At 40.8% G+C, this 25,950-nt stretch overlaps 2 protein-coding genes across 8 annotated transcripts in view; one reads left to right on the forward strand and one right to left on the reverse strand.

Annotated features, from left to right (window-relative positions):
• The window catches only part of itsn1 (intersectin 1 (SH3 domain protein)), a 50,720-nt gene extending 30,048 nt beyond the window's left edge, over positions 1-20,672 (reverse strand). Inside the window, exons 1-19 of one of the 4 annotated variants that reach the window (XM_055227075.1) lie at positions 20,503-20,666; positions 16,023-16,086; positions 15,492-15,584; positions 14,913-14,976; positions 14,680-14,840; positions 13,921-14,106; positions 12,491-12,569; positions 12,311-12,417; positions 10,651-10,714; positions 10,441-10,578; positions 10,248-10,342; positions 9,330-9,469; positions 9,130-9,252; positions 8,831-8,980; positions 7,737-7,877; positions 7,068-7,155; positions 5,782-5,921; positions 3,875-3,958; positions 663-793 (exon numbers count right to left, since the gene is read on the reverse strand). In XM_055227075.1, coding sequence (XP_055083050.1) covers positions 663-793; positions 3,875-3,958; positions 5,782-5,921; positions 7,068-7,155; positions 7,737-7,877; positions 8,831-8,980; positions 9,130-9,252; positions 9,330-9,469; positions 10,248-10,342; positions 10,441-10,578; positions 10,651-10,714; positions 12,311-12,417; positions 12,491-12,569; positions 13,921-14,106; positions 14,680-14,840; positions 14,913-14,976; positions 15,492-15,584; positions 16,023-16,050 — 2,012 coding nt within the window. In that variant the 5' untranslated portion in view covers positions 16,051-16,086; positions 20,503-20,666. Of the gene's footprint in view, positions 1-662; positions 794-3,874; positions 3,959-5,781; positions 5,922-7,067; positions 7,156-7,736; positions 7,878-8,830; positions 8,981-9,129; positions 9,253-9,329; positions 9,470-10,247; positions 10,343-10,440; positions 10,579-10,650; positions 10,715-12,310; positions 12,421-12,490; positions 12,570-13,920; positions 14,107-14,679; positions 14,841-14,912; positions 14,977-15,491; positions 15,585-16,022; positions 16,087-20,502 lie in introns of all 4 variants that reach the window. The other 3 variants (XM_055227074.1, XM_055227076.1, XM_055227077.1) reach the window with 3 other exon arrangements.
• A 2,110-nt stretch (positions 20,673-22,782) lies between these two features.
• cryzl1 (crystallin, zeta (quinone reductase)-like 1) overlaps positions 22,783-25,950 on the forward strand; it is a 29,012-nt gene continuing 25,844 nt past the window's right edge. For 3 of the 4 annotated variants that reach the window (XR_008648961.1, XR_008648962.1, XR_008648960.1), the window contains exons 1-5: positions 22,800-22,951; positions 24,119-24,196; positions 24,741-24,813; positions 25,262-25,306; positions 25,385-25,453. Coding sequence is in view for 1 of the 4 variants with exons in the window: in XM_033979712.2 (XP_033835603.1) it covers positions 22,886-22,951; positions 24,119-24,196; positions 24,741-24,813; positions 25,262-25,306; positions 25,385-25,453 (331 nt within the window). In the remaining 3 variants the exon portion in view is untranslated. Of the gene's footprint in view, positions 22,952-24,118; positions 24,197-24,740; positions 24,814-25,261; positions 25,307-25,384; positions 25,454-25,950 lie in introns of all 4 variants that reach the window. The other variant, XM_033979712.2, reaches the window with a different exon arrangement.

Genomic DNA, 25,950 nt, shown 5'->3' on the forward strand with positions numbered 1-25,950 from the left:
TACCTTTTTTTTAATCTGATACCGATACTTGGCCTTAGTTTACTCAGCGATACCGATACCAGACCAATACCACATAGTGTGAAGAAGTAGATTAAGGTTACTCAGTTCTGTTACAGCAAAAATAACTAGTAAAAGTGTCTCTCTAAAGAAAATCTTGAAGAATGCATGAAATTTTCAGGCTAAAATGTCAAACAGATAATGGTCCTGATGATGAGTTTTACTTTCACTTTCGCTTTGTACCACAGAGCGAGGATAAAAACAGCAGTGACGCCTGGAAAAACACCTCATCCTCGAAGCGCATGAAGCTAATTATGCAGAGGAAACAAAGTCCGTGTTAGCGCCGTAGTCCAGCTGCACGCTCCGAGGTTATTTCACTGTTAGTCAGTCAAGTCATCTGCTCCAAAGGCTAAATGAAGCTAACAAAGAGCTAACACAAAAACACAAACGTCTTTTCTGTTGTTATTAGCGTGTTTTAAGTGTCTGCAGACCCTCTACAGTCATTTAACTTGCTCTGGATGTTAGCATTAGCGCTAGCACTGTGCAGAGTGGTATCAGATGGTGATTTGGTCCAAGAACACGGCCGATACGATACCAAAACTCGTATCAGAATCGGAACAACCCAAACAAATATGAAGGTCTAAATGACAGGAGATGTGGTGTACCTGGCATCCGGCGCCTCTGAAGAACTCCTCTCTGAAGGAATATGAGAGAAATTGTGTGTGAGGAGCTGGGAGTCTCCCTCCACTTCCTTCTGCTTCATCTTTTGTTGACGGCTGTGGATTTCCCTCAGCTCCTGCAAAGCATCAAGGGAAGAAGCAGTGAATAAGTAGATTCAGAAAGAAAATGATGAGCCACAGCTACAGAGTCATTAGTTTGATTATCAGAAAGTATTCAGAGGATGTTTCACCAAAATGATCGTTTCTAAATCCCCAGTGAAATAAAAATCAGATAAATATTTACTCTGAACTGTGATCACATCCATGCAACACGGGTTTAACTGCTGAATCAAGTCTGCACCACAGTCTGTGTCACCCTCATTCGTCCAGGAGTTAACTGTGGTAGAAAATGTTTCAAAGGTCGTCATCTGGAGAATGTTTTTGAAATCGAGACATTGCCCAACACAACAATCCACGACTCATTTTGAATCTGTAGGAACCGGCCTGAGAAGCTCGTATTTACTCTGCTGCTGTCCTAAAGGAGGAGGTCTTAAAGCCGCCACACACTACAGGGTTTTTCAGTCTTTAATGATTTTTAAACGTGTGACAAAAAGCACAGACATAAAGAGAATCGGATCCGAGTACAAAGACTACAGCGGGATATGGCAGTGAAGAGACCGCACACCACAAGCTAAAAGTTATGAGGGCACGTGGCGTCGTCTCTTTCCTATTTACAGTAAAACAACTCACTCTGAGACTCTGAAGTGTAACAAAGATCAGAGCTTTTCACTTCTGATTTAGATACAAGTCAAAACAGTGTTATTATTATTAGTGAAATGTGGAGCAGGAGTCAAGATAAAAGCTTTTAACGCAATGGAAGACTGAAGATAAACGACGCAGGAAGTAGAGCCATTATCTGTAATTTGCAGCAGCTTCAGCCTGATCCTTGCTGTGTGAGTTGTATCTTCCGACTCTGTGTCCGTCACTCTGTCTGTCCCTGATTCTCTGTTTTATTGGCTGTTGTCGTGGTGATGTTTTGTGGTTACGATACGGCAGAGCAGCTTAAAGTCGCTCGGACACCGCACACGTGAGGAGCGCTGCGGCTTAAAAATCGCACACGAGGATCTTAAATCAGGCCACGCCCAAAATCAGATCCTAAATCAGGGAAATTATCTTTTAGTGTGTGGCTGCGTTTTGTTTTTTTTATGTGATGAAGGTAACTTTTGCATCTCCATTTCAAAAACACTGTCCCAAACGCATCCGAGTCAACAGAAATTTGGGGGGGCCTGGGGTAGAAAGTCCCCTAAAACCCTGGGGCCCGACACAACAGACCGCTTTGTCCCTCCCGTCGAAACGCCCCTGTCCAGATGACGACGTTTGAAACCTTTTCTACCACGAGGAGAGGCTGGTTTATGTCGAAACTGAACAGAAAAAAACTTGAACTGCAGACTAAACACTAAAACCCGTGTCAGACAAACATATTTCGAGCGTCAAAAGATATTCAGATTATTAATGAAAGAACCGCCCACCACCAAAACACCCCTTAAACACACAAGACACGCCTCTCTACAGAACATCCCATTCACAAAAACATGAAACCAGGATAGATCCACAGTGTCTCTCTGCAGCTCTGGTTAAAGACGCCTGAGCATGAGGAAATCTGCAGTGTTCCCCATGTTCTCCTTTTGTTACTGAGCTCAACACAGTCCAAACATTTATTATCCACAAAGCTCTCAGTTTGGTAGAAGACGGTTTATTTGACTGTGTTGATCTTGACGCTGGGTAAAGTAATGTCGTATAAAAAGGCTCGTCATTACAGTTACTACATTGACTCATCGGTCAGTAGCCGAGTCCAGAGAATATATTTTTTGGGGCTGTGTTAATTGTGAACATTTTCTTTGCACTAGTGGGGGACATTTTAAACATATACGATTAATTCTGGACACTTTCAAACGCCTGGGTGCAGCAGGACGACTGGATTTTACAGCTTCAGCTTGAGTTTGTAATCGTTTTATCAGTGTAAAAGTGAAGACATGTCATGTTTTTGTCTCTATAGTGTCTCATCTCTGACACCTGTGGATCGTTACGTTATAATTTGGACATTTTAAATAGTAATACTGAACGAAAATGGCTTAATAAAAGAACTGTGTCCGCTGATTTTGTGCTAGAAAACAATGGGACGTCGCGGTAAACGTCATCACAACAAAGCGCTTCATGCTGTTGGCACCCCCTATGGATAGCTGCACATCACACTAGCAAGCAGCGCTTTTTTCCCGCTTGTATTACAATGACAACGCAACCCTGTCGAATCCTATGAGTATCACCGATTAAGAAAATAAAATTCGAGAGCAAAGTGGGCGTGTACCGGAGGAGGTGATCTGCAAAAATGGCGTCTTGAAAATAAACGATTCAAGATTACTCAGACATGAATCACTCCAGATACAACTTTGGGTGCGTGAATCGTGAACGGAAACAATTATAACAGGTTTAAAAGCTCTCAAAAGTCTATTTTAAAAGCTCAAACGCCTCCACGCACCTTCAACTTTACTCGCCTGAGCAACAAACATTTGTGAACTTTCGATCTCACGGCTCTGACGAGGGGCAAACTGGGCGACGCTATTATTATTTAACCAACCAGAGCAGAGAACAGGATGAAAATGAAAACCCTAAACCAGCTCAAAACACAGAAAAATGGAGACACAGAGAAAAGACTGCAGCGCACCACGACGCTCCTCATTATTCAAATGTATTTACCAGACTTGAAAGAGTTCGCACTGTGGCGTTACCTGCGTTTGAACACACGCCGAGAGTATGCGTGTGGGGTCGGACTGCAGGGGTCAGCGGTTTCATGAGTCTCACACGTGGCCCAGCGTAAGCACATTCGAACACAAACGTCTGCACCCATGTTTTTAATAGAGATACGCTCTTTACGTGGCGTTTTGTTAGTAAAAGAGTGACAGAAAAGGTGGTTATCTAAGGTTATCTCTTAGGATTAAACGTCTGCAGTCCATCCAGCACAATGAGGCACACAGGGACACAACACATGGCCAGTGATAGCATGTAGCATTTAGCATACGTTAGCGGGTTAGTGGTTTGACACATCAGATGGCTAAAAGCTGACTGCGAGCACAATAAAAACTACATTGGCTTTGAGCTGTGACTGGCCTGTGAAGATTATGTCAGTACAACCCCAGGCCAGCAGTGGCAGTGTGCGCTACCTGTCTGCCTCTCTGCTCGTCCCCAAGCTGGCGACGCAGGGCTTCTATCCTGGCACAGTGGTTGGCATAGAACTCACAGAGAGACTGGTATAAGCAAAAGAGCAAACGGCTCAGGGAGAAAAGGGATATGTGAGAATAAAAGAAATGGTTCATTCATTCACGTATTGAACACAAAATGTAAGGTGGGTTAGAGATTTAGAGAGTTTAAATACTGAGATCATCACTTTTAAAATTAGACACAGAACCAGGGCTGAGACAAAACAGAGAAGCTCATTCAGAGTTTATTTTATGGTAACAAATCTATTTAAATACTGGTGTTTACAGCCGTGACATTCACACAGAAGCAGGTTTAAATGTGGGTGATATTAATACACTTTTTTTAAACAAAATAATATCATTTGTTTTTAAGTTTACGAGAAAAGCAGAGACAGAACTGACTGAACAAGGTTTTTACGGCGAGCAGCACCTTCAATTTCATGACATTATATCAGCCTAAATGTATCAGAGTATTAGTAAATCACAAACAACATAAGAAAAAGTATTAATTTAGCCATATTAACTTTTATTGGCTGTTACCGTGGTGATGTTTTGTGGTTTTTGGTGCCCCCTAAAACCCGTAATTGGTAAAAAAAATAGCTTGGTTTATTGTTGAATTCTCAAATTGTAAATGAAATACCAAATACAGTTATGAAATCCCATGTATAGGCCTGTCACAATAATCACTATATCGACTTTGTTCAACACGTGACAGATGGAACAATTCATTTTCAATATTTACTTTGTGCTAACGGGGAAGTTTTTGATTTTTTTTGTTTTGTTTTATGGTGTGATTTCAGCTATAGAAGTTTGAATAATTAACATCTATGACTCATTCTAGATAAAAAACTAACTAATACATGGCTTCATTCTGGGATTTCTTTACTTTTTTTTATACATACTGCACATTTAGAACAGTTTGGGTTCATTCTGTCAGTGGGAAAAACTGGTTTTAATTTTATCGTTCATCACCGATATTTTTTTCATCGATATCTCACACCTGAAAACATGTTGTCGTGACAGGTCTACCCATGTGTCGCGTCACATTTAAAGCCCTAGTGACAAAAGCATCAATGCCCCTGACAGAGGAAATTTACTCATTTTGGAAACAGAAGTTCGTAGTTTTTGTGTTGATCGTCTTTGTCTAAAACTGACACTGACGTTCAGGGAAAAAATAAATAAATATGCAGAGATTAGAATGAGCTTCGTCTTGGAGCGTTCTTCACTAGTGTAGACTCTATAAACTCGACTGTTAAATGGGAAAGGTTTAAAAAAACACAAGTTTCACAAAGCAGAGTGCAGGTTATGCGTGTTATTCTGATGATGTTTTTGTTTTTAAGTCCTAAATTTTAGCTGTTTCGCTGGTGAGAAATGCAGTGGGAGAAAAATAATCTACATTTTGTGTCCCTTTCCTCCGAGGCCGCCCTGCCCGTCGTCTCAGAGCAGAGAGGTGCCACTATACGCAAACTTAAATCTGTCTATTGTCTTACACACATATAACTGTATTTCTGCAGCTTTGGACATAGAACCCGGTACGAAACTCCTCCTCCACTTAGTCAAACTCGTAACAACACAGCTCGCTTGTGCGTGTTCACTCAGGAAGGTTTAGGTTTTAGGTAAAAACTTCCTGGACACAAACATAAGTAAAAACTGTGTTGACTACAGCCCCTTAGTGTCTCAAACTCGTTTTGTCCAACCCATTCCCTGCATCTACAAGCCCGACCTGAGCAAGCACATTTCTAAACTTCTAAACTTCTCAAAGAACCGGAGTTATGTTTTTAAAAGTGTGTCTTTATGTTCCATGCAGTTGTATTTGCAGAATAAGCAGAGTTAGCACGTCGGTTTGCTCAGTGTGTGGAGGACGCCTTTACCTTGAGCTGAGTGTTAAACGCATCTATCTCCAGAAGTTTGGCCCTGGTTTCTCTCTCCACTGCGTCCAGCTGCTCTCGGAGCTGCTGCCGGCTCATTTCCTTCTGTTCCAAAGCTTTCTGCAGTGATGAAAGACTGTCCCCTGTAAATACAACAAGATAATGTGAACGCTGCACTGGTCAAATACGCCCCACAGTCCAGGTGGGTATAAACGGCCGTCTGCAAATCACCCGCTCAATATACAGCCCCGACACCACCATATGGGGCTCCACCACCACCATATGGGATAGAAATCAGGCATTAGACTCTTAGACTTAGAAAATATATTTCTAAATGTGCTGCTGACATGAAATTTTGGACAGTTGGTCCGATTGTCTGAATATCTCCGATGTTAGTGCCACATGAACCAACTCACACTGTGACAAGGAACGAACTGCTCTAGTCCTGGTCCTGAGTCCTGATTTAGTCATGATTGAGTCCCAGTTTAGTCTTGATTGAGTCGTAGTTTAGTCTTGATTGAGTCCCAATTGAGTCCCAATTGAGTCCCAATTGAGTCCCAAGTTAGTCCCAAGTTAGTCCCAAGTTAGTCCCAAGTTAGTCCCAAGTTAGTCCCAAGTTAGTCCCGGTCTAGTCCCGGTCTAGTCCCGGTCTAGTCCCAGTTTAGTCCTGATTAAGGCCCAGTTTAGGCCTCATTTAGTCCTGGTTTAGTACCGGTTCAGTCCTGGTTTAGTCTGAATTTAGACCTGGTTTAGTCCTGATTAAGGTCCAGTTTAGGCCTCATTTAGTCCCGGTGTATTCCCGGCCTCCTGCTGGTCCCAGAGTCAGGACTAAACCAGGACTAAACCAGGACTAAACCAGGACTAAACCAGGACTAAACCAGGACTAAACCAGGTGAATCAGTGTTTCAGTTTTCCTGACGTTTACCTCTACTTTTAAATCCAGGCTCAAACTGTTCTGTTGAGCTGAATATGACAAAGGTTTATATTCTGCCTCTTCTCTTTTACTGTTACTTTCATGATGATTATGTTTTGATTTGTTGTATTATGATTTTAATGTCTTTCTTATTCCGTAAACAGTTTGTATGACTTTGTGTACGACATGTGCTGTGTATGTGGTAACACCTTTTCAAATAACCATCCCACATGATAATCCATCTATTTATTTACATCTGTGATTAGCCTGAGACTTGTACATGTGTGTATTGTTTGGTGATTCTGTGTCAGGGCCCCGATGTCAAACATGTTGAGAGTTTTTAGTGTCCACGGAGCCGTCTCAGAGCTGTACTCACGCTGAAGGCTGTTCTGCTGGACTTGCTTCAGCTGCTCGTTCAGACTCTGTTTGTCGGGTATGAGCCTCCCGAGCCACTGCTGTGAGTCCTGTAGAACACATGTGACATTCAAACAGGGCCTGAGAGGTGTAAACACGCAGCTGCAGAAGAGTGAGACACATCATGATTCAAAGTCAAGTCCCTTTGCTGCAGACAAGCCCGTGTTTTGAGTCAACAGATGTGAACATGGAAACAGAGCTCACGTGAGTCTCAATGCAAATACAGTTTATAGAGAGCAGGACCCAACGTGTCTGACATAATTAGTGGGACATTTTATACAAACATGAGAATTGGCAACAAAGATAATGACGTTTACCTCACCAGAATGTGCAGAACAAACATACTTCTGTTGTTTTCACTTCTGTAAGAGCCGTTTTAAATATGGGACCTGTTCATGTTCAAATTACAATTATAATTATTCATGTCCAGAACATTTTAAACTGTTCAACTTTAATAATTTTCCTGTCACAGTTATTTTTTGCCATGATAATCACAACACCAAATTTCAATATCGTCCCATGACATATTTTTGAGCTACTGGAAAATGCTTCAGTGAAATCAGAGCACACTCAGTAAACTGTTTATAGACGGTGTGTGTTGGTGTGTGCTTGTGTGTGTTTGTGTTTGGACCTGAAGCTGTTGTTGTAGTGAGGTAATCTCTGCGATGCGCGTCTCTCTGGACTGGTTGGTCTGCTCCACCTCCCTCCTCTGAGCCGACAGGCGAAAACGGACGTCCTTCAGTTTTCCTTCAAGCTGCGTTTTTTTGTCATTCTGGAAAAAAAAAAAAAAAAAAATGCTGTATTTAAACATTCAAATGTGACAAATATCTACAATCCTAAAACTGAAACGTCCAACATCTAAAAGCGTGAGCCCCATGTGACGACAGCACAGGCCAGTGGTGGAAGAAGTACTGGATTTTGCGGAATTTAAGCCACTTTTTTTCAGTTTGTCCGAGGGTGCGACTTATATGTGAAATTATTAAAATATATCGGATTTTGTAAAATAAATTTCCCCCCAAAAATGCGACTTATACATGTTTTTTTCTTCATTATTATGCACTTTTTCGGTGGTGCGACTTATAGTGTGGAAAGTAAGAAAATAAGGTACTCAATTTTGTCCGGTACTTGCAGTATTTGTACTTTTTTCTGTTATGTAAAAGTACAGGTACTGGAGCAAAAAAAAAAGAAAAAAAAAGTCAAGTAAAAGTAAAAGTATCACATGAAAAAATCTACAAGTAAAAGTATTAAAGTACCTGTTTAAAAATGTACTTAAAGAGTAAAAAGTTAAAGTATTTCTCTCAGGTTTTGAGTCAAATGTGGTGATTTTGATGAAGATTTGAGCTGAATTTTGTTCAACAGAAACAAAATTCTCAGTTTTACTTACATTTCAGTCCAGTTAAAAAAGAAAGTACAGTAGAAGAAAGTACAGATACTAATCTCAAATGTAGTAAAAGTCAAAAATGTTCGCTTTAAAATCTAGTTTGAAGTATTTTACTACTTTTACTTCATTACATTCCCCCTCTGGTACAGTCATTGTGTCAGTTAGAGTCTGTACAGTGGTGAGCTGCAGTTATAGCACAAACAGATCTATTAAAGTGAAGTTTGGCCGTATCAGCAGGATTTTTTACACCACATTAGCCTGATTAGCCTCACCCTCTGTGTCCATAACAGAAATCTATACATGTCCCACTGGCAAAAGAAGCTTGAGAGTAGAAACAGAATTACCAGCGCTTCCAGTTCAAACTCCAGAGTCTTCTTCCTGGCTTTGAGCAGAACTATACTCTCTTGCTCTCGATTTCTTTGAGTTAAAAGCTCCTGCCGCCGCTGCCGCTCCCACTCCAACTGACGCTGACGCTCCAGCTCCCTTTTGGCCGCCTTTATATGAACAGAATTAGAAGCACAAATTTAGTAAAAGAAAAGACAACAACAACAGGTCTAAAGCCGAGAGCATCTGGTGAGCAAAACAGTCAGAACATGGATTTCATTTTCAGCACAAAACCGTTTAAGTGTGGTGTAAACTGTACCTCTCTCCTCTCGATCTCTTTGCGCCGCTCCTCTTCTCTCTGCCTCTCCAGCTCCCTCTGTTTTTCCAGCTGCTTCTCCAGTTCCTGCTGCCTCCTCCGCTCCTGCTCCAGGCGTTCACGTTCCTAAAGGTGGACACATGCGGTGAGTGAAGTGAGTGAAGGTCAGCTGTGTCCATTTACAGTCTGTGGCTCAGTGTAACCTTTCTCTCCTGCTCCTCTCTCTCCAGAGCAGCCAGTCGTTCCTGCTCTTTCCTCTGCTGTTCCTGAAGAGCCTGACGTCGCTTCTCCAGCTCCAGATTCCCTCGTTCAAAGTTCTCTCTTTTCTTGTCTTCAAATGTCACTGGGGAACACACAGCAGATACAAATGAACTCAAACACATGCGCTAAAGAGAATATAACTCCCCCTAAGGCAGGACTCTCTTTAAGGACAGATAAGAAAACACAAGGAACTGGGTCATGCCATTGTTTTAAAATATCAATAGAAAAAGGAGGATGTATAAACACGGAGTTCCCACAATTAGCTTGAGATCATTTTCCAGGACTTTTCCGGGACATTTTTAGTTATCTGATCCCCCGTTTTCTACACTTTTATAATGAAAGATGTGTTAAACCTTTCTAAATTAATTCTAGACCAAGCCAAACACTACATTTTCTTATGTAGATGACCCAAGAAAATTGTGGTGAAACTTAGATTAGATGAAAACCACATGAGAACCCAAACATATCGACTTAAGCAAAGTGTTTATGACTCATCCTCCACATTTGAATGGTACTTTGTGAGTCTAGTTTTGTATTTATAAACACAGGAAAATCAGGAACGCCCATATGTGACACCAACATTCACCAAAACAAGTAAGAAGAACGAGGTGATGGGGTTTGGGGGTCCTCTCACAAGAAACTTCATATAAAATAGGTGTGATTTCCTGCCTTCTGATGGATTTTAAACCACAGCTGCTCTAATAAGTGTCTGTAAATGTCTATTAATCTGAAATCCAAAAATACAGCAAAGTGTGGAGACATTTTTCTTGTTTTCCATGTGTTTTCCGTGTTGGGAAAACAGACCAATTATTTCCCCGGTTTCCCAGAGTTTCCAGGACACGTGGGAGTCAGTAACATACCAGGCAGCTTCTTGTCCTGATTACTGTCCGCTTCCTCTTCATCTTCTTCCGGGACGGTCTTCTGGTCAGATTGCACACTGTCACTGCGCACACGCCTGCAACACATTTTAAGGAAGTCAAACATTGCTCAAACTAACCTCAACAAACACAGACATCCAGAGAAACTGAGTCACTTTTGTGTTTCAGTAATTACCTAAATGTTGGGGGGAGGTATTCCGGAGGCAGCACTGGAGGCAGCGGGACTCCAGACATGGCCATATCGATGAGGTGCATAGCCAAAATGAACTCCTCTGCGGTCAGCTTCCCGTCCTGGTCGATATCTGACAAACTCCTAAGACACATTCATAAAACCGATTAACCAAAGAAGAACAAATTAAACGTGCGGATGGTTGAGTTAACGGACCATATCGTGGCGAGCTGACTCTGAGGAAGACTGGACTGCATGAGGATGGTGCGAGCCTGAGGTCCTGGAAGACAAAGACAAAGTTATTTACCGTAAATTTCGGACAATACGCCGCGACTTTTCCCCCCACACTTTGAACCCTGCGGCCTATACAACGGTGCGGCTTATTTATAGAATTTTACCAGATAACGGCCACCGGGGGGCGCTCTCTAGCTGTAAACGTAAAAGTGAGACAGACGTGGGTAAAGATTATACTCTGAAGAATTCACTAGTTTTGATTTTGAATGGTCATTTTGCGCATCATGGAAAACACACGAAGAAATGGAAATGATGCAGTTTTTAAGATAAAGAAGGAAATAGAGCCACTGCACGTAAGTTTGACCAACAAAGAAGGAAATAGAGCCACTGCACGTGAGCTCGGCGTCAATGAATCCAACTTGGTCGATGTAAAAAAAAACGACAAAAGCTTTCAGAGGAAATAAAAGCAGATGCCCGTGTTGGTGCAGCTTTATTTTCTAAACCTGCAGGTGTGTTCATCCCGTGTTGATGTCGTGTCGGTGCCAATTTTCAGGCACAGTTTTTAAAAAAGCGTGTCCGTGCACCATCTTTCTGTGTAAATATCTCACGTTACAATATGAAAACCTGCGGCTTATATTCAGGAGCGGCTTATATATGTACAAAATTGATTTTCTTTTCAAATTTAGCTGGTGCGGCTTATGTTCAGGTGCGCTCTATAGTCCAGAATTTACGGTATATTACACATGTTGTTCTTCCTCTGAGGGACCGCACTCTCCTCAGCATTTTAAACTGAAAAGCTTCTTTAGTGAGTGAATAGTGATGCTGCGCTGTGCATTTTTATGACGAGCACTTTGTCTGACGCTGTGGTATAGACATGCTGCCTGTGCGCTGATGCTACTGTGCGTCTGGAGCAGAGCACATTATGTTGTGTCTAGTGTCTGTTTCTGTCTGTGTTTATGCAGTTTGTGTGTGAATCCATGGCATTTTCGTTCGGGGACTAATAAGGCATCTATCCATCTGTCCATCCATCTTGGTGTAGGGGTTTCGGATACAGAAACATTTGCTGGATCGGATATTGGCTTCCAAACATTGGTTCAGTCAATATCCTGTTTATTTATTGATGCAGTAAGATTATCTATATCGGAGTCAACTCAAAGTCTCATAATGTTTGAATTTTTATCTATACAAAGTTGTTCTGTTGTTACTTGAGAGATAAAAAACAGCTACACATGGATCAGTTCTGTCTCATTTTTTTATTTTCTTAAGTAAATAAATGCTGTTTTCAGTCTTTGCTCTGGTATTTGTTGATATCGGGTATCCACAAAATCGGTATTGGGATTGAAAAAGCTGGATTGGTGCCTCCCATGAGTCACTTTGAGTCTTTTTTTTGGAAGGGGCTTAAAGAGGCAGAGCAGAAGTCGTCCTCAGAGACAGAGATTGGTCTTTCTATCAAGATCTCGTTGTCATTTGTTACGAAAATGTGTAAAAGATCTAAAATTCATGTCAGATTTTATTTACACAATCGCAAAAATCACAATTACCACTCAACATTCAAACTTCTGGGCTCACACAGTTCTGCCTGACGTCAGTTTTGAAGCAGCAGCACATTGACCGCGCCTCATATTTCTCTCCGTGTCCTCACCTGTGAGATGGCCGCTCATCATCTTGTCGTGTGAATTAAAGAGCTGTCGATACTTGAGCCTCGACGACTGAGGCACGGCCCAGTCTGACGGAACAGAATGGACCTGACTACTGAAGCAGACGAACATTAGCGATGTCAACGTTTACTTTATGTTTCAGTGTTTTGGAAAGAAAACGTTACCTGGTGGTGTCGAACGACGGCCCCTTCTGCAATTTGGAACTGGATCGATTGAAGGAAGAGGATTTGTTGACAGATGGAGCTGGAAGAAGCATATTCTTTGAGTGAAAAGAGCTGCAAGCGACAATATAGGGATTACTGAAGCCTTAAATCAGCAGAGTTGAACTTGAAAATCAAAATTATAAACGTGAGTGTGAGTCGTGGGCTAAAACAGAGGCAGACCAAATATAAACAGTCTTTTGATTCTTAAATAAAGCAAGATAATCCCCACAAACCCTTTATAAACAAACAGTCTCATAAAAAGGCCTGAGCTGCAACAGATTTAAAACAGAAAGAACCAATTATTACCCAGAAGAGTGACTCGTACAACCCTCTACAGCTCAGATCTTAGTGCATTAAAACTAAAATAACAAAGAAAAAGTCCCCACGATAAACTGTTCCAGCTTTCACATACTGAACGTTACGTCGGTTTAGTGAAGATTGTGACAGGCCTAAATCTGATTAAATGATCAAACTTTGAGAGAACACAGTAACAGAGCATTTGTGACACTGTAGATTAAGAACAGTTTTTGTGGTTTAAATCTGCTCTTGTGTTTTTCATTTATCGTTTAGATTTACTTCGGCGAAAAACAGAACTTCAAAATGTGTTTGTTATCGTGACAGGCCCAGGAGTATGTCAGAGGAATGTGCAACTGGTCTTTGGGCTTAAATTGCCCACAAAAAATAAATACAAGAGTCAAAGGTCAATTTAAAAACACAGACACATTCAGTCTCTCACAATCCAGAGGTTTGTCTGAGCTGCCAGCACAGTGTTACTGTTAAGGCAAGACAAAATCTTAAATGTAGAGATGTTAATTTGAAACTTCTGCAGGAGGAAAAATGGTATTACAACTTTTTCATCATGTAAGATTTTCATATAAAAATAAGGCGTTTTATGTGCAAAAACTGCCTAAATCAACAATTTCTGAGGCTTTCAAAACAGAAACATGAAATGAGCCAGGTTTAAATGTTTTGCTTCTTTTTCTTGTCATATTAGACACTGAAAAATGCAGAGGGGATTCTGGATCTTATTTAGTATTTGAGTAAACTAGATCTGCCTGAAACGTTGCATAAAAATTCAAATTTCACCTCATTTTAATGGAGTTAAAACTTGAATAAATCAAACTTGGAAACAGATCAAAAAATCCTTCTGTACTTTTCATCAAAACCTCAGTTCAGACTGTAACGTTTGGTGTTTGTAGGCGACACTTTAAGGGCTGATATAACTCTGTGGAGGCTGATAGAATTAAATATTAAAACATATTTCGGTGCAAAGTGGACAGTTTTGTTGTTTTCACATAAAAGCTTGTTGCCAAACTGACCAAAAAAACAAAAAAAACAAAACAATTGCCTGTAGTGTCCTCTTTAAGGAATAAACCCCTGCAGATTCTTACCTGTGTGGGAGAAGCCTGTGATTGGCTGCATGATTGCTGTGGGCGGGGCACCGTTGGCGATAGGCTGGGTTAACGGAGGTGGAGCGGTCGAGACGAGCGGGGGCGACACTCCGACGGGGAGAGGGGGCAGTGGGAGAGGAGGGACCACAGGTAAAGGAGCGGGGATCGGAGCGATGGGGGGCAGACCTGCAGAGAACAGAGTTAAAGATGGAAATGAGACTGAACCTACAACAAAACAAAGATCAACACGGCGTCTTTTCACTGACGGAAAGGCCTGTTGTTGGCAGAACGCGGTGGCTAACGGGTTAACGATGTCCATTTATATAAACAGTCTACGTGTACAGCGTGTGTCTGGTGTTTTGGTTTTTAAAAAGTGATGTGCACTGCAAATCCAAAACTCTGAATGATTTGTCAGGTTGTTTGTTCAGATTCTCTTGGTCCAGGTTCTGTTTGTTCAGGTTCTGTTTGTCCAGGTTCTGTTGGTTCAGGTTCTATTTGTTCAGATTCTCTTGGTTCAGATTCTCTTGGTTCAGGTTCTATTTGTTCAGATTCTCTTGGTTCAGGTTCTGTTGGTCCGGGTTCTGTTTGTTCGGGTTCTGTTTGTTTGGGTTTGTTCGGGTTCTGTTTGTTCGGGTTCTATTTGTTCGGGTTCTGTTTGTTCAGGTTCTATTTGTTCAGGTTCTGTTTGTTCAGGTTCTATTTGTTCAGATTCTCTTGGTTCCGGTTCTGTCGGAGTGCTGCTGACTTCGAGACACTCACCAAAGGCCGGCGGTGGCGGCAGGGGCAGGGGGGGCTGTTTCATACTCGGGGGCAGTGCAGGGGGGAGGGGGTGACCTTGGAGTTTTAGCTTGATGAGTTTCATGGCGATGGAAAACTCGTGAATGTCCATGCGGCCGTCACTGTTCATGTCGGCGAGAGCCCTGAGGACAAACGGATCAAAGTAATGAAGACAAAGGCACATATTCTGTTTTATAAATCCATTTTTCACTCACCAGATTTGGGCCAGAACAGGAGGAGGGAGTCCTGACTGGAGGAAAAAGTTCCTGGCCTGATCTCCTGAGGTATAAATATTTATATTAATAATATTGTTACGTGAGAGTCTTGATTTGAGTGCGATGTGGAGTCTGTAGGCGTGAGTTTGTGTAAAGGGGTCGGTGAAACAGAACATTTCAGAGCACTCAAGCCTCGAATACAGAACAATACAGAATGAGTCAAACAGCAGGAACCAAACATAAAGCTTTGATTATGTTCATGATGAAAGAAAAAACTCTATTTAGTATTTAAGAAAAAAGAACACAAAGATACAATTATGCAGTTGACAATATATTAGACATTTTTTGTTTAGAAACATGGCTCCAGACTGCGGCCAAACGAGCATTTTGCCCCATTTGTCGGCGTGTGTGTGAGTATTTTGACGCACTCACACATGGGCAACCAAGATTATTTTTATATTTATGTGAAGAGTTGACAATTTCAGTGAAGTTAAATACTTGTCCCTGCTCAGACTAATGCCCCCATGACCCGGCCCCAGATAAGATGAAGAAAAGTCTGAGTGTGAGTCTGAGTCGTACCTGTGATGTAACCTCCGGCGTTGGGAGAGAGGCTGTGAAACTGCTGATCATGTTTGGCTCTCTCGTCCACGGAGATCAGATAAACATCTGGACCTGTGACAAATAAACAGGAGAAAGGCAAAGTCAGATTCAACTCTTATTTTGACTCTGTGTCGTCTCCTGGAGCAGAGAGCTGAGCGACGCCCTGAGCTCCTCTGATATTTACTGTCCCTCAAGTGTGGACTGACCGGAGGAGACGGCGTCCACGTCAGACTGAAAGGTTTTCTAATAACTGAAGGTTTGTGAGGCGTTTCTTTGAGGCGTTTTCACTGATACTGATCACCTGAAGTATTGATTGGCTGATCACGTGGACTTTGAAATAGAGATGCAAACTATTTTATTACTTGTAAGAATAACACAGGCTTTGGATGAAATTTGACCAAACTCAAACAGCGTTCTGAAGGTTAGAGAAACCTGCTCTGATATAAACGACACTGATGAATTCTGACGTTTACCAAAGTGAGAAGATAAAAGCCTCATGTCGTGTCTGACCTGTGAACGTGGAGGGAAACTGCGCCATGATTCACTCACTCAGGCCTGGGCCGCCACGGGAAACCTGCAACACAGAAACAAGAGTCAGCTCCTCCTCAGACCCTCTGCTCCTCCTCAGACCCTCTGCTCCTCCTCAGACAATCTGCTCCTCCTCAGACAATCTGCTCCTCCTCCTCTGCTCCTCCTCAGACCCTCTGCTCCTCCTCAGACAATCTGCTCCTCCTCAGACAATCTGCTCCTCCTCAGACAATCTGCTCCTCCTCAAACCCTCTGCTCCCCCTCTGCTCCTCCTCAGACTACGGACCTTCTGCTCCTCCTCAAACCATAGATGCTCTGCTTCTCCTCTGCTCCACCTCAGACCGCTCCTCCTCAGCTCCTCCTCAGCTCCTCCTCAGCTCCTCCTCAGCTCCTCCTCAGCTCCTCCTCAGCTCCTCTTCACTTTATAAACTGTTCTAACACTACAGTGTCTGCTCTACAGTCACTCACAGTTTGACTCAATGTGATTTCACTTTTATTCGTGACACTGTCGATAAATCCTTGAATCTTGAGTCAGCAACTCTTCAGGGAACACCACCCACTGAAGGAACACCACCCTCTGGAGGAGCCAGGTCACGTCAGGTCAGTACAGTCACATATGATTAGGCCTGTCACAGTTGTCACTATATCAACTTATCGTTCAGTTTGCACCGGGCCAATGTTTGGACACACCCTGTCAGTCAATGATACATTTTAATTTTTACTACTTTCTACATTTTATACACACACAGAAGATGAAGTATAAGTATGTATGAAGTACTAAATATTTTCTTCATATTTCATATTCAAATCACCCTTTGCTAAAGCCAATGCCCCACATCTGTGTTAAATATTATAAGTATAATAAGAATGTTGTGATGTCGTCTGAACCACAGAAATAACACTGAAGCATTAAACAGTCCCGAGACCTCAGTATTTATGAACCCGACCTGACAGTTTTCACATCTGATGAGTCACAAGTGTTTAAACAGAAGGAGGAGCTGATACACACAAACACACACACCTCTTAACACAAAGGAAGCACTAGACATGATTGTATAAACACAAGCCCTGTCTGTGAGTGCAACTGTCACTCGACAACAACAACAGAGGCATAAGCAGCATTTACAGCCATTAACTCAGCCCTTAAAGCTCCAATATCACACAAAACTGACTCTTGTAGCTTTAAGTCGTGTTCTAATGCTGTTCCCTCAGTCTAAATCTGCAGGTTTGTGTGTTAAACATGTGTGAATGAAACAAAACACAACTCCAGGTCTGTTTGTGATGAGGAAACGACATTAGAACAGATCAGAAAACAGCGTAACAAAAAACTTTAACGAACGACGCCCAATCGACCCGATGCCAGAATTATGTGAGTGTTTATAAAACATTTTAATAGAGATAAAGTTAAAGTGATGCTTGAAAACATCTGGACAGAAAAACAACAAAACGTTTACTTTTCCAGTGCGGTAAAACTCCAGCTTCCTCATCACGTGACACGTTTAAGAGTCTATGTTAAGTCTTATAATGAGGACGGGACAAGACGGCACAACAAAAGCCTTATGAGAGTTACGTCTTTTACAGTTTGCTAGAATGACAACAAAAATATCAAATAAAATAAATCAAAAACTGTGAGGCCAAAATTGGGAATTAAACTGAACAATCTATAAATGATAAAATCTCATCTTGTCAGTTTCTTATGGAGCGTCTCATCCCACTCCCATCGTAAAACAATTATTACTTATTATTACAATCACCAAATTCCATCTATTTCCATCTATTTCCTTCAGTTTTACCCCGGGCCAGGTCGAGGATCATTGTATTAGTTGCTAAACGTGTCACAATAACATGTTTTGAAGTTTTGATATATCGCTGAAGTAAACAAACGATTAACAATAATATTTAACTCATTTATGGCACTGACAAAACAACCAAGAGCAGATTTAAACCACAAAAACTATTATAAATCTACAATAATGTTAAAAATCTTGAGCTGCAAGAAATAAACAGCAAAAGGAGACACTTTAGTTGTTAGTTTGCATCCAAGTAAAATGTACACGCGCAAAATACTGACCCCAAAAGTACAGTTCCATCTTTCATAAACTGAACTGGAGATACTGTAGTTTATAGTGACAGGCTCTTACTTAAGTATTTTTTTTAATTCAGGTACTTGTGGTTAATGAGTTTACTTGCTTCAGCTCTATTGTTACATCTTCCTGTTCGGGGGAAATGTTCAGTTCTGCCTATTCTTGTTAAATCACAGATAATTAATAACATGGAATTGGAATCGAATCGGGCTCTTGGGCAACAGGAAACGGTCAAGATCTGGAAACCCTGCTGTCCAGGTCAGGAAAAAAAAAGAAAGAAGTGAAAACGTTTTGCCTCTTACTCACATCCTGCACCATTAAATGACCAGAGAACAAATACAGAAGTGAAAAAACACACGCAAAGTCATTTATCACAGTAAAAAAAAACATATACACGACTGAAGCGGACGGCTCTTTTTGTCCAGTGGATGCTCTGGCCTTTCAGCGGATAAACTGGGGCACTTCTTTCGAGCAAGTCACGCACGAACTGTCAAACCCAAAGCTTCATTTGAAAACCGAAATGAACTTTAAATCAGAGAGCGAGCCGACGACTAAGAAAAGCAACGTTGGGAAAAAAACTGAGGCACTCAAAAAGTACAAAATAACTCAAAGCCTTTATATTATTACAGTTGAGACGGGGCCTTTCTGGTCCTAATCTCTACACATCCAAGCAGCACTCTGTTTTTAAATTTGAACGACGCTTGAATAAGAAAAGCTTTTGTGCATCAGTGTGTGGAGTTAAACTATGGGACAGTTTGGTAGTGGGATTAAACAAACGTGTAGAGCAAAAAGAATGACAGAAAATCGTCTTTATGAGATACACAACAGATGAAGATTCAGCCTGTCACAATAACACAATCTGAAGTTCGAGTATCACAGTATCGCTGAAGTTTTGACGTTTATTAAACTATTAAAATCTATGACATTATTAAAAATCATGAGCTGCAATAAATAAACGGCAGAATGAAACACTTTAGTCGTTAGTTTGAGTCTGTAATGAGTCAGACAAGTTATTTATTCAACCTCCTACAGCTCAGATCTGATCATACAGCCAAAAAATAACCAAGAATGTCCCAGTAGTGCAAAGAAATTAAGTTCTGCAAAAGGGTAATAATATTGTATAAGTGAAGTTTAATAGAAGAGTAATGTAAAAAAAAAATAATAATAATAATAATAATAAGTTGATTGTACAAATGGTTAAATGATGAGGAAATGTTAAAATGTTTTTAACACATGGAAAAAGAGGCAGGTATAAATATGTTAACACTTCCACCCATGTACATGTGTATTTTAGAGATGGGACAATAAACAATAATATCATTTATTGTGATAATAAATGGTCAACAATAATCATTCATGGGACATTTTATATGATCGTGAAAGTCATCCATGGAGATAGTCATCATTATATCACCAGAATGTGCAAAAAAAAAAGAAAAAACAACTTATCCACAGATGAGTCGACAGAGAGGGGCAAAGGGGTCTGTTGTCCCGGGGCTTAGGGGCCCAGGATTGGACTGTCTTCTTATTAATTTTTATTGGATGGGGGCCTATGTGAGATTTATTGCCCCCGGTACAAAACTATAACAGTTCTTTAAACATGTAAGTTATTCCTGAGTTTAAAATTATAATGATTAATTTCCATAACATTTTAAACTGTCAGCAACTTTAATCTTTATCATGACATAATCGTTAATCACAATTATTTTGGCCTTGATAATTGTGACTCTAATTTCAATTTTGTCCCATGTCCTCGTATATAATTATTAGAAATAATCTTTATGGGCTGTTTCACTTATGCCATTTGTGTGTTTTTATTACTATGTCTTGATACGGTATTTTTTTTCCTGTGCATGTCCAAAATAAACTTCAAAAGTCTCTGTTTTGTGTCAAACATCCATCAAAATTAATTTATGGATTCAAAAAAAAACCCAGTCGCCATATTTAAAGGAAACTGCTGCAAAGTAAACTCTGATTTAACGCTCAATTTATGTGAAAATTTTAAAGTTATTCATTAGAAATCGGGCTGAATGATGAAGATAAACGGGTTAAATCAGACAAACTGCCCGGGATGCACAGGGTGAAGCAGAGTTGCAGTGATTTGTACAGTGTTAGCATAGCGGCTAACAGCTAGCAAAGCCCACAGTGACCATCAGGGCAGAACATCGCCTTTACATCCACAGTTTAAACACTTAAATCAGACTCAGACACGCCCCAAACACGAACACATCACACACAAACACAAGATTAAGCATTAGATTATGTTTGTCTGATACATTTCCTCACCAGTGCAGCTAGCAAACAGGCTAACCCGAGAGAAGCTAAAGCTAACGCACCCGGGACACTGCTACAGCATCCGGGCTCTGCTGGGGACTTACTTCATATTTCAGCTTTCTTTTACAAGCACTGAGCCGGTGAGTTTGTGTAAGGAGTCGCACAGGTCAGTATCTTCTTCCAAATGTCCCCAGAGTGTTTTAAACCCCTGCTGAGGTTTTCCTGTGACACTAAAACTCCACCGACAGAGGGACAGCTGGAAAATGGGGTACAGCTGCTAACATCTCGCGAGACTTTACGCCACGTTTATGACTTTGCACAGATCTCGCGAGAGGATAAAAGCTTTTTGAAGGATGTGACAAACGGACGCTTTAATCTGCACATACGTGTGATATTAAGAGGGACCTGCACCCAGAGGACCCTCACGTGACTCAGCTGCAGCCACACGTCCCTAAACGTAAACAAACAGCAGGTTTTCAATGTAAACTTGCAAAAGTGGACTTTATTTTAGACTAAAGAGAAGCCCAAACCCTTTTCCTGACAGATCTGGGCCTAATGTGAAACAGACACAGGGCCTACGGAGACACACACACGGACAAACTACACAAAATGCCTGTGTTATTTGTATTTATACCACTAAAGGCAATATCTGACAGTTAAATGTGTTTGGGACAAGTCTTAAACTGCAAATGTCCCTCCACAAGCAGAGCAGAGACGATCAAATGAGCAACTTTTAGAGATGTGGCCTCTCTAGGGAGGTGTTCTGGGCATGTCCCACCGGGAGGAGGCCCCGGGGAAGACTCAGGACACGCTGGAGGGACTATGTCTCTCGGCTGGCCTGGGAACGCCTTGGGGTCCCACCGGAGGAACTGGAGGACGTGTCTGGGGTGAGGGAAGTCTGGGAGTCCCTGCTTAGACTGATGCCCCCGCGATAAGAGGAAGAACATGTATGGATGCAGCAAACTAAGTCAACAACTAATGAGAAGTGTAATTAAACAGATTATAAAGAGTAATGTACAATGTAATGAACATGTGGGTGGAGGTGCATCCTGGTGGAGGTGCATCCTGGTGGAGGTGCATCCTGGTGGAGGTGCATCCTGGTGGAGGTGCATCCTGGTGGAGGTCCTCTGGGGTGAGGTCTTCCGCCGGACTCTCTTAATGATAATGATACACTTGCAAGGAGTAAACAGAAAAGAGAAAAGAAATTGTGATATTTGTGTTGTCTGCAAAACCAAATATTACATTTGAGAGCCGCTGTCGAAAGCAAAGGATTCAGCTGGATGACATTTTATATGTTTTGAAAACCCCGTCCAGGTGATTCTTTTGCTTTTATGAAGTCAGTGTATTTTCCATTCAAGTCTTTCTCACGTCTTCTAAACCTTTGCAGCAACAGAAGAGCAGACGCCATAGACTCGTGTACAGTGACAGAGAAATACTTTGAAAATGTATTTGGTTACAGAATACTGAAACCCCGCATCTATCAATTTTCTTTGTCCTACAGCTCCTCCGGTGGGACCCCAAGGTGTTCCCAGGCCAGTGTGATTTATGGTCACTGCTGCATGATGGGAAACATTTTGCACCTTTGTAAAAAAAAAAGTAAGCATGTATTCGTTTTGTATATTGTCCTGGGTCTTCCCTGGGGCCTCCTCCCGGGGGCACATCAACACCTCCCTAGGGAGGCGTCCAGGAGGCGTCCAGGAGGCGTCCAGGAGGCGTCCAGGAGGCGTCCAGGAGGCGTCCAGGAGGCGTCCAGGAGGCGTCCAGGAGGCATCCAGGAGGCATCCTGAGCAGACGCCCGAGCCTCAGCTTCTTCTCTCTATGGAGCAGCGGCTCTACTCTGAGCTGAATCCCTGCAGTAACATGTATTTTGTAACATATTATGTCACATGGGACAGTCAGAGTGCTGTGTTCTGAATACTTTTATATTGATTTTCATTTAAATAATAGTGTAAAAATGCAACATAGGATTAAAAAAAATATATATATTTTTTCACTGCTTGTTCTGCATTTATTATCACAACTGGAGAAAGAAACATCTCATCTGCCTCACAGCCAGAGACAGGTTTATATTTTTCTCTCTAGTTACCTGCAGTTTGGAGCCTTGTGTGATCAAGTACCGCAATGTACTCCTTTGATTTTAGAAAAGTAACTGTACTCTGATACCACCAAATGAAACGTAACTGTACCAGATTACAGTTACTCTAAATGAGTATTCTGGACACATATTCTCATCACATGTGTTCAGTTTCTTCTCTCAGTGCTGGTTTAGTTTCATGGTGAACGTCTGACCTGAATGATCTCTGTCAGTGCAGTACCACCCCCCGCCGCTGAGGGGCAGCAGGGCGCGTGTTTGTGTCCAGTGTGACTAAAACCCGCGTGAAGAAGAAGCGGGTCTATTTAAATAAATAAACAACAGAAAAACCGGAAGAGTCGAATTTGAAACGCAAATCATCTAAAATCACACATTTCTTTGACTTTAGGCTAAAAATGAAAGGACTGTTCTGTCGAGCGAGCGGACGTGATGGAGAACTGCAGTTTGTGATTCAAGAGACGGTGGGTTTGGCGTGTTTTTATTTATTTATCCTCCAGTGTTTCTAAAGGACAAAATCTAATGTTTTAACTTCATGACACTCAACAGAACACAGAACACTCCAAAGAACACTGAACACTCTGCAGAACACTGAACACTCTGCAGAACACTGAACACTCTGCAGAACACTGAACACTCTGCAGAACACTGAACACTCTGCAGAACACTGAACACTCTGCAGAACACTGAACACTCTGCAAGATTTAGACATGTGCATTGAGTTGTTTTCCTCTCTTGTCTTGTATTGTTTTGTTTATTTTATTCCTTCCTATTTTATTTCATTTTATTTCTTGATTCCTTCCCATTTTATTTTATTCCTTCCTATTGGTCTATTTTATTGTTTTACCTTTTTATTTTTACTCCTTTGTTTTGATTCCATTTTTATTAAATTGTTGATTTTATTTCTCTGTGTGCAGCACTGTGTTTATAAAATGTGCTGTAGAAATAAACTGGACTGAAGACACGACTCAAACCTTGGATTTGAAAAAGCCCGTTTGTTCCATTCACAGTTTTTTAGAGACTACAGACCCCTGTGTTACGTTTAATATAAGTTCTAGGCTCTCGTCACTGATAGAAATGATCAGGTTCAACATTTGTGAATCTACTTTTTAGATATTTTATGGCAATGTATAATTTTCTCAATGCAAAAACAGGCCCTTGTCCCGTCTGTGAGTATAACATCGTCACATTTTACAATCTGAAAACCTCCTGTTGCCATAAAACCTCCTCGTCCGGTCAATAAGAAGCTCTTTTACTGATGGTTTGATTCATCATTATTGTGGCTTGTACAGTGATTTGAAGATGCAAAGTTGGACACACTGATTAAAATAATTAATATAAATTACAGTTAGAATTGTATAATAATAATAAAAGACATAATATAAAAAACACGAGAATTACAAAACACATTTCTCTCAGACTGACCCAGACTTAGGAGGAAGAATGACCTTAAATTACACTTTAATTCATTTTATTTTTACTTTAATTGGCTCAAATCGTCGACGTGCTGCACTTCTGTTGTAAACCAGGCGTGCATCTCCATCAATGGTCCAGCGGAACTAAACAAAACAGCAGTTCCCACTTGAAATAATAAAAATAAAAGCACTAAATCTAAAATGCTGTGTGTCCAGAGTCTCCCGGAGCTCGTGAGTGGACATCAGGTCCGTGTGGAAGTCCAGGCGTGTGGACTGAGCAGCATCGACCTCCAGGTAACGCCAGCTCCGCCCACAAACACCTCACAGAGACGACTGATACTTTACAGCTGATGTCATCAACATTCTCTGGGGGTGTGAAGCTAACCGGAGGCACTGCAGTCACAAGCTAGCTAGCATTAGCATTAGCATTAGCCAACAGTTTTCTAGAAAATCAAACTCTTAAACAGAATCATGAGCTCAGCCTGACCACAGACTCCTGAAAATGTACCGTTTAAATCACTTTTGTATTTTTTCTCGAGTCTTCAGATGATTTAAAAACTTTTTGACAGTGTTTGCTAATGTGTGCGTTGTGTCACCATAACATTATAACTGCTGAGCATTCCACCATAGACATACATGTACAACACCCCCAGTGTGATGTCAATGCAAAGTATCAATAGTGTGTTTCAGTGGTTCATGTTTTTACTCTATATGTTTTGTATATGTAATGTTAAAGTTTTTATTATTGTAATTATTAGTGTAAAGCACCTAATAAATAAGAATATTATTATTATTATTATTATTATTATTATTATTATTGTGATTATTTGTGCTGTAGCTGTTGAGGGAGATGAAGATTGAGCGAGAGTTGATGTCTGTTGGTCGAGACATCGCTGGAGTCGTTAAACAAGGTAAAACGCTAAGATGAATCTTTTTCTTTCTAGTTTTTATGTGTTTTTACACTGATTAACTCTGAACAAACACAAGAATCAGGTCAGAAGCAGAACAGGCGACACGAGGGAGAGATTTGTGCATAAAAAACATATTTAATGTCATAATAACTTAGTTTTTAAATGTTTTTATTGTAGAGAAATGTTTTACTTTGATTATGCATAATTCTAAAGTGTAAACTCTCTCCACTCTCATCTTGAACCATTTTAAACATCTGAGTCTTTGGCTGTTTCTCTGAGATTAGTTTGTAAAAATGAGTTCTCACTTTGGCTTCTGTCATATAAATAAATAAATAATAAAAGCGCTAATCTTTTGAACGGCTCTTTGAAATGAACCGATCCAAAAGATTCGGCTCCCATAAAAGAGCCTAAAGTCCCATTGGTCTTTATAACGTGTGTTTGTTTCCAGTGGGGTCCAAAGTGTCTCTGTTCCAGCCGAACGAGGAGGTCGTAGGTCAAGTATCTTTTTATTTTCTTGTGTTTTTCAAACGAGTTTTAAGTTTCTAAAATCTAGTATTTGAATGTTTTTCAGGGATTCTTCCTCTCGACTGTCCGTTCTCCGGGCTCTGTGGAGTCATCGACGTTGATGAACATTATTTAGGTGATTCTATTTTCATGCTATAATAAACACATTTTACTAAAACGCAGTTAAGATAATTAATATTTAATATTTAGCTAAAAAATTAATATTTAATATTTAGCTAAAAATTAATATTTAATATTTAGCTAAAAAAAAAATTATATTTTGTTTTCCCAATTTGGCAATTTTTAGGTTTAAGGTTCTTGGTTTCCTGTAATTTTCAACATATTTTTAACTTTTCTTCACAAATCACTTCTTGATTTGTGTAAAATTAAATTTACATTTACAACAGGTTTTATCCACCGGATTAAGGAGAAATATTTTTAGAGCCTGTCGTATGCGCTTTAGCTTTAAGCACCTCACTTTTTATTGGTGAAATGCTTCAACTGCAATAATCATAATCAGATTAAATTTCTAATCTTAAAACATTTATTTAAAGGTCCGATGTCACACAAAACTGACTCCTGTAGCTTTAATGTTCTAATGTTTCCTCCTCAAAAACAGACCTGGAGTTGTGT

Source organism: Periophthalmus magnuspinnatus, chromosome 15 (genome assembly GCF_009829125.3).
Source record: "Periophthalmus magnuspinnatus isolate fPerMag1 chromosome 15, fPerMag1.2.pri, whole genome shotgun sequence".
Classification (NCBI taxonomy): Eukaryota; Metazoa; Chordata; class Actinopteri; order Gobiiformes; family Gobiidae; genus Periophthalmus; species Periophthalmus magnuspinnatus.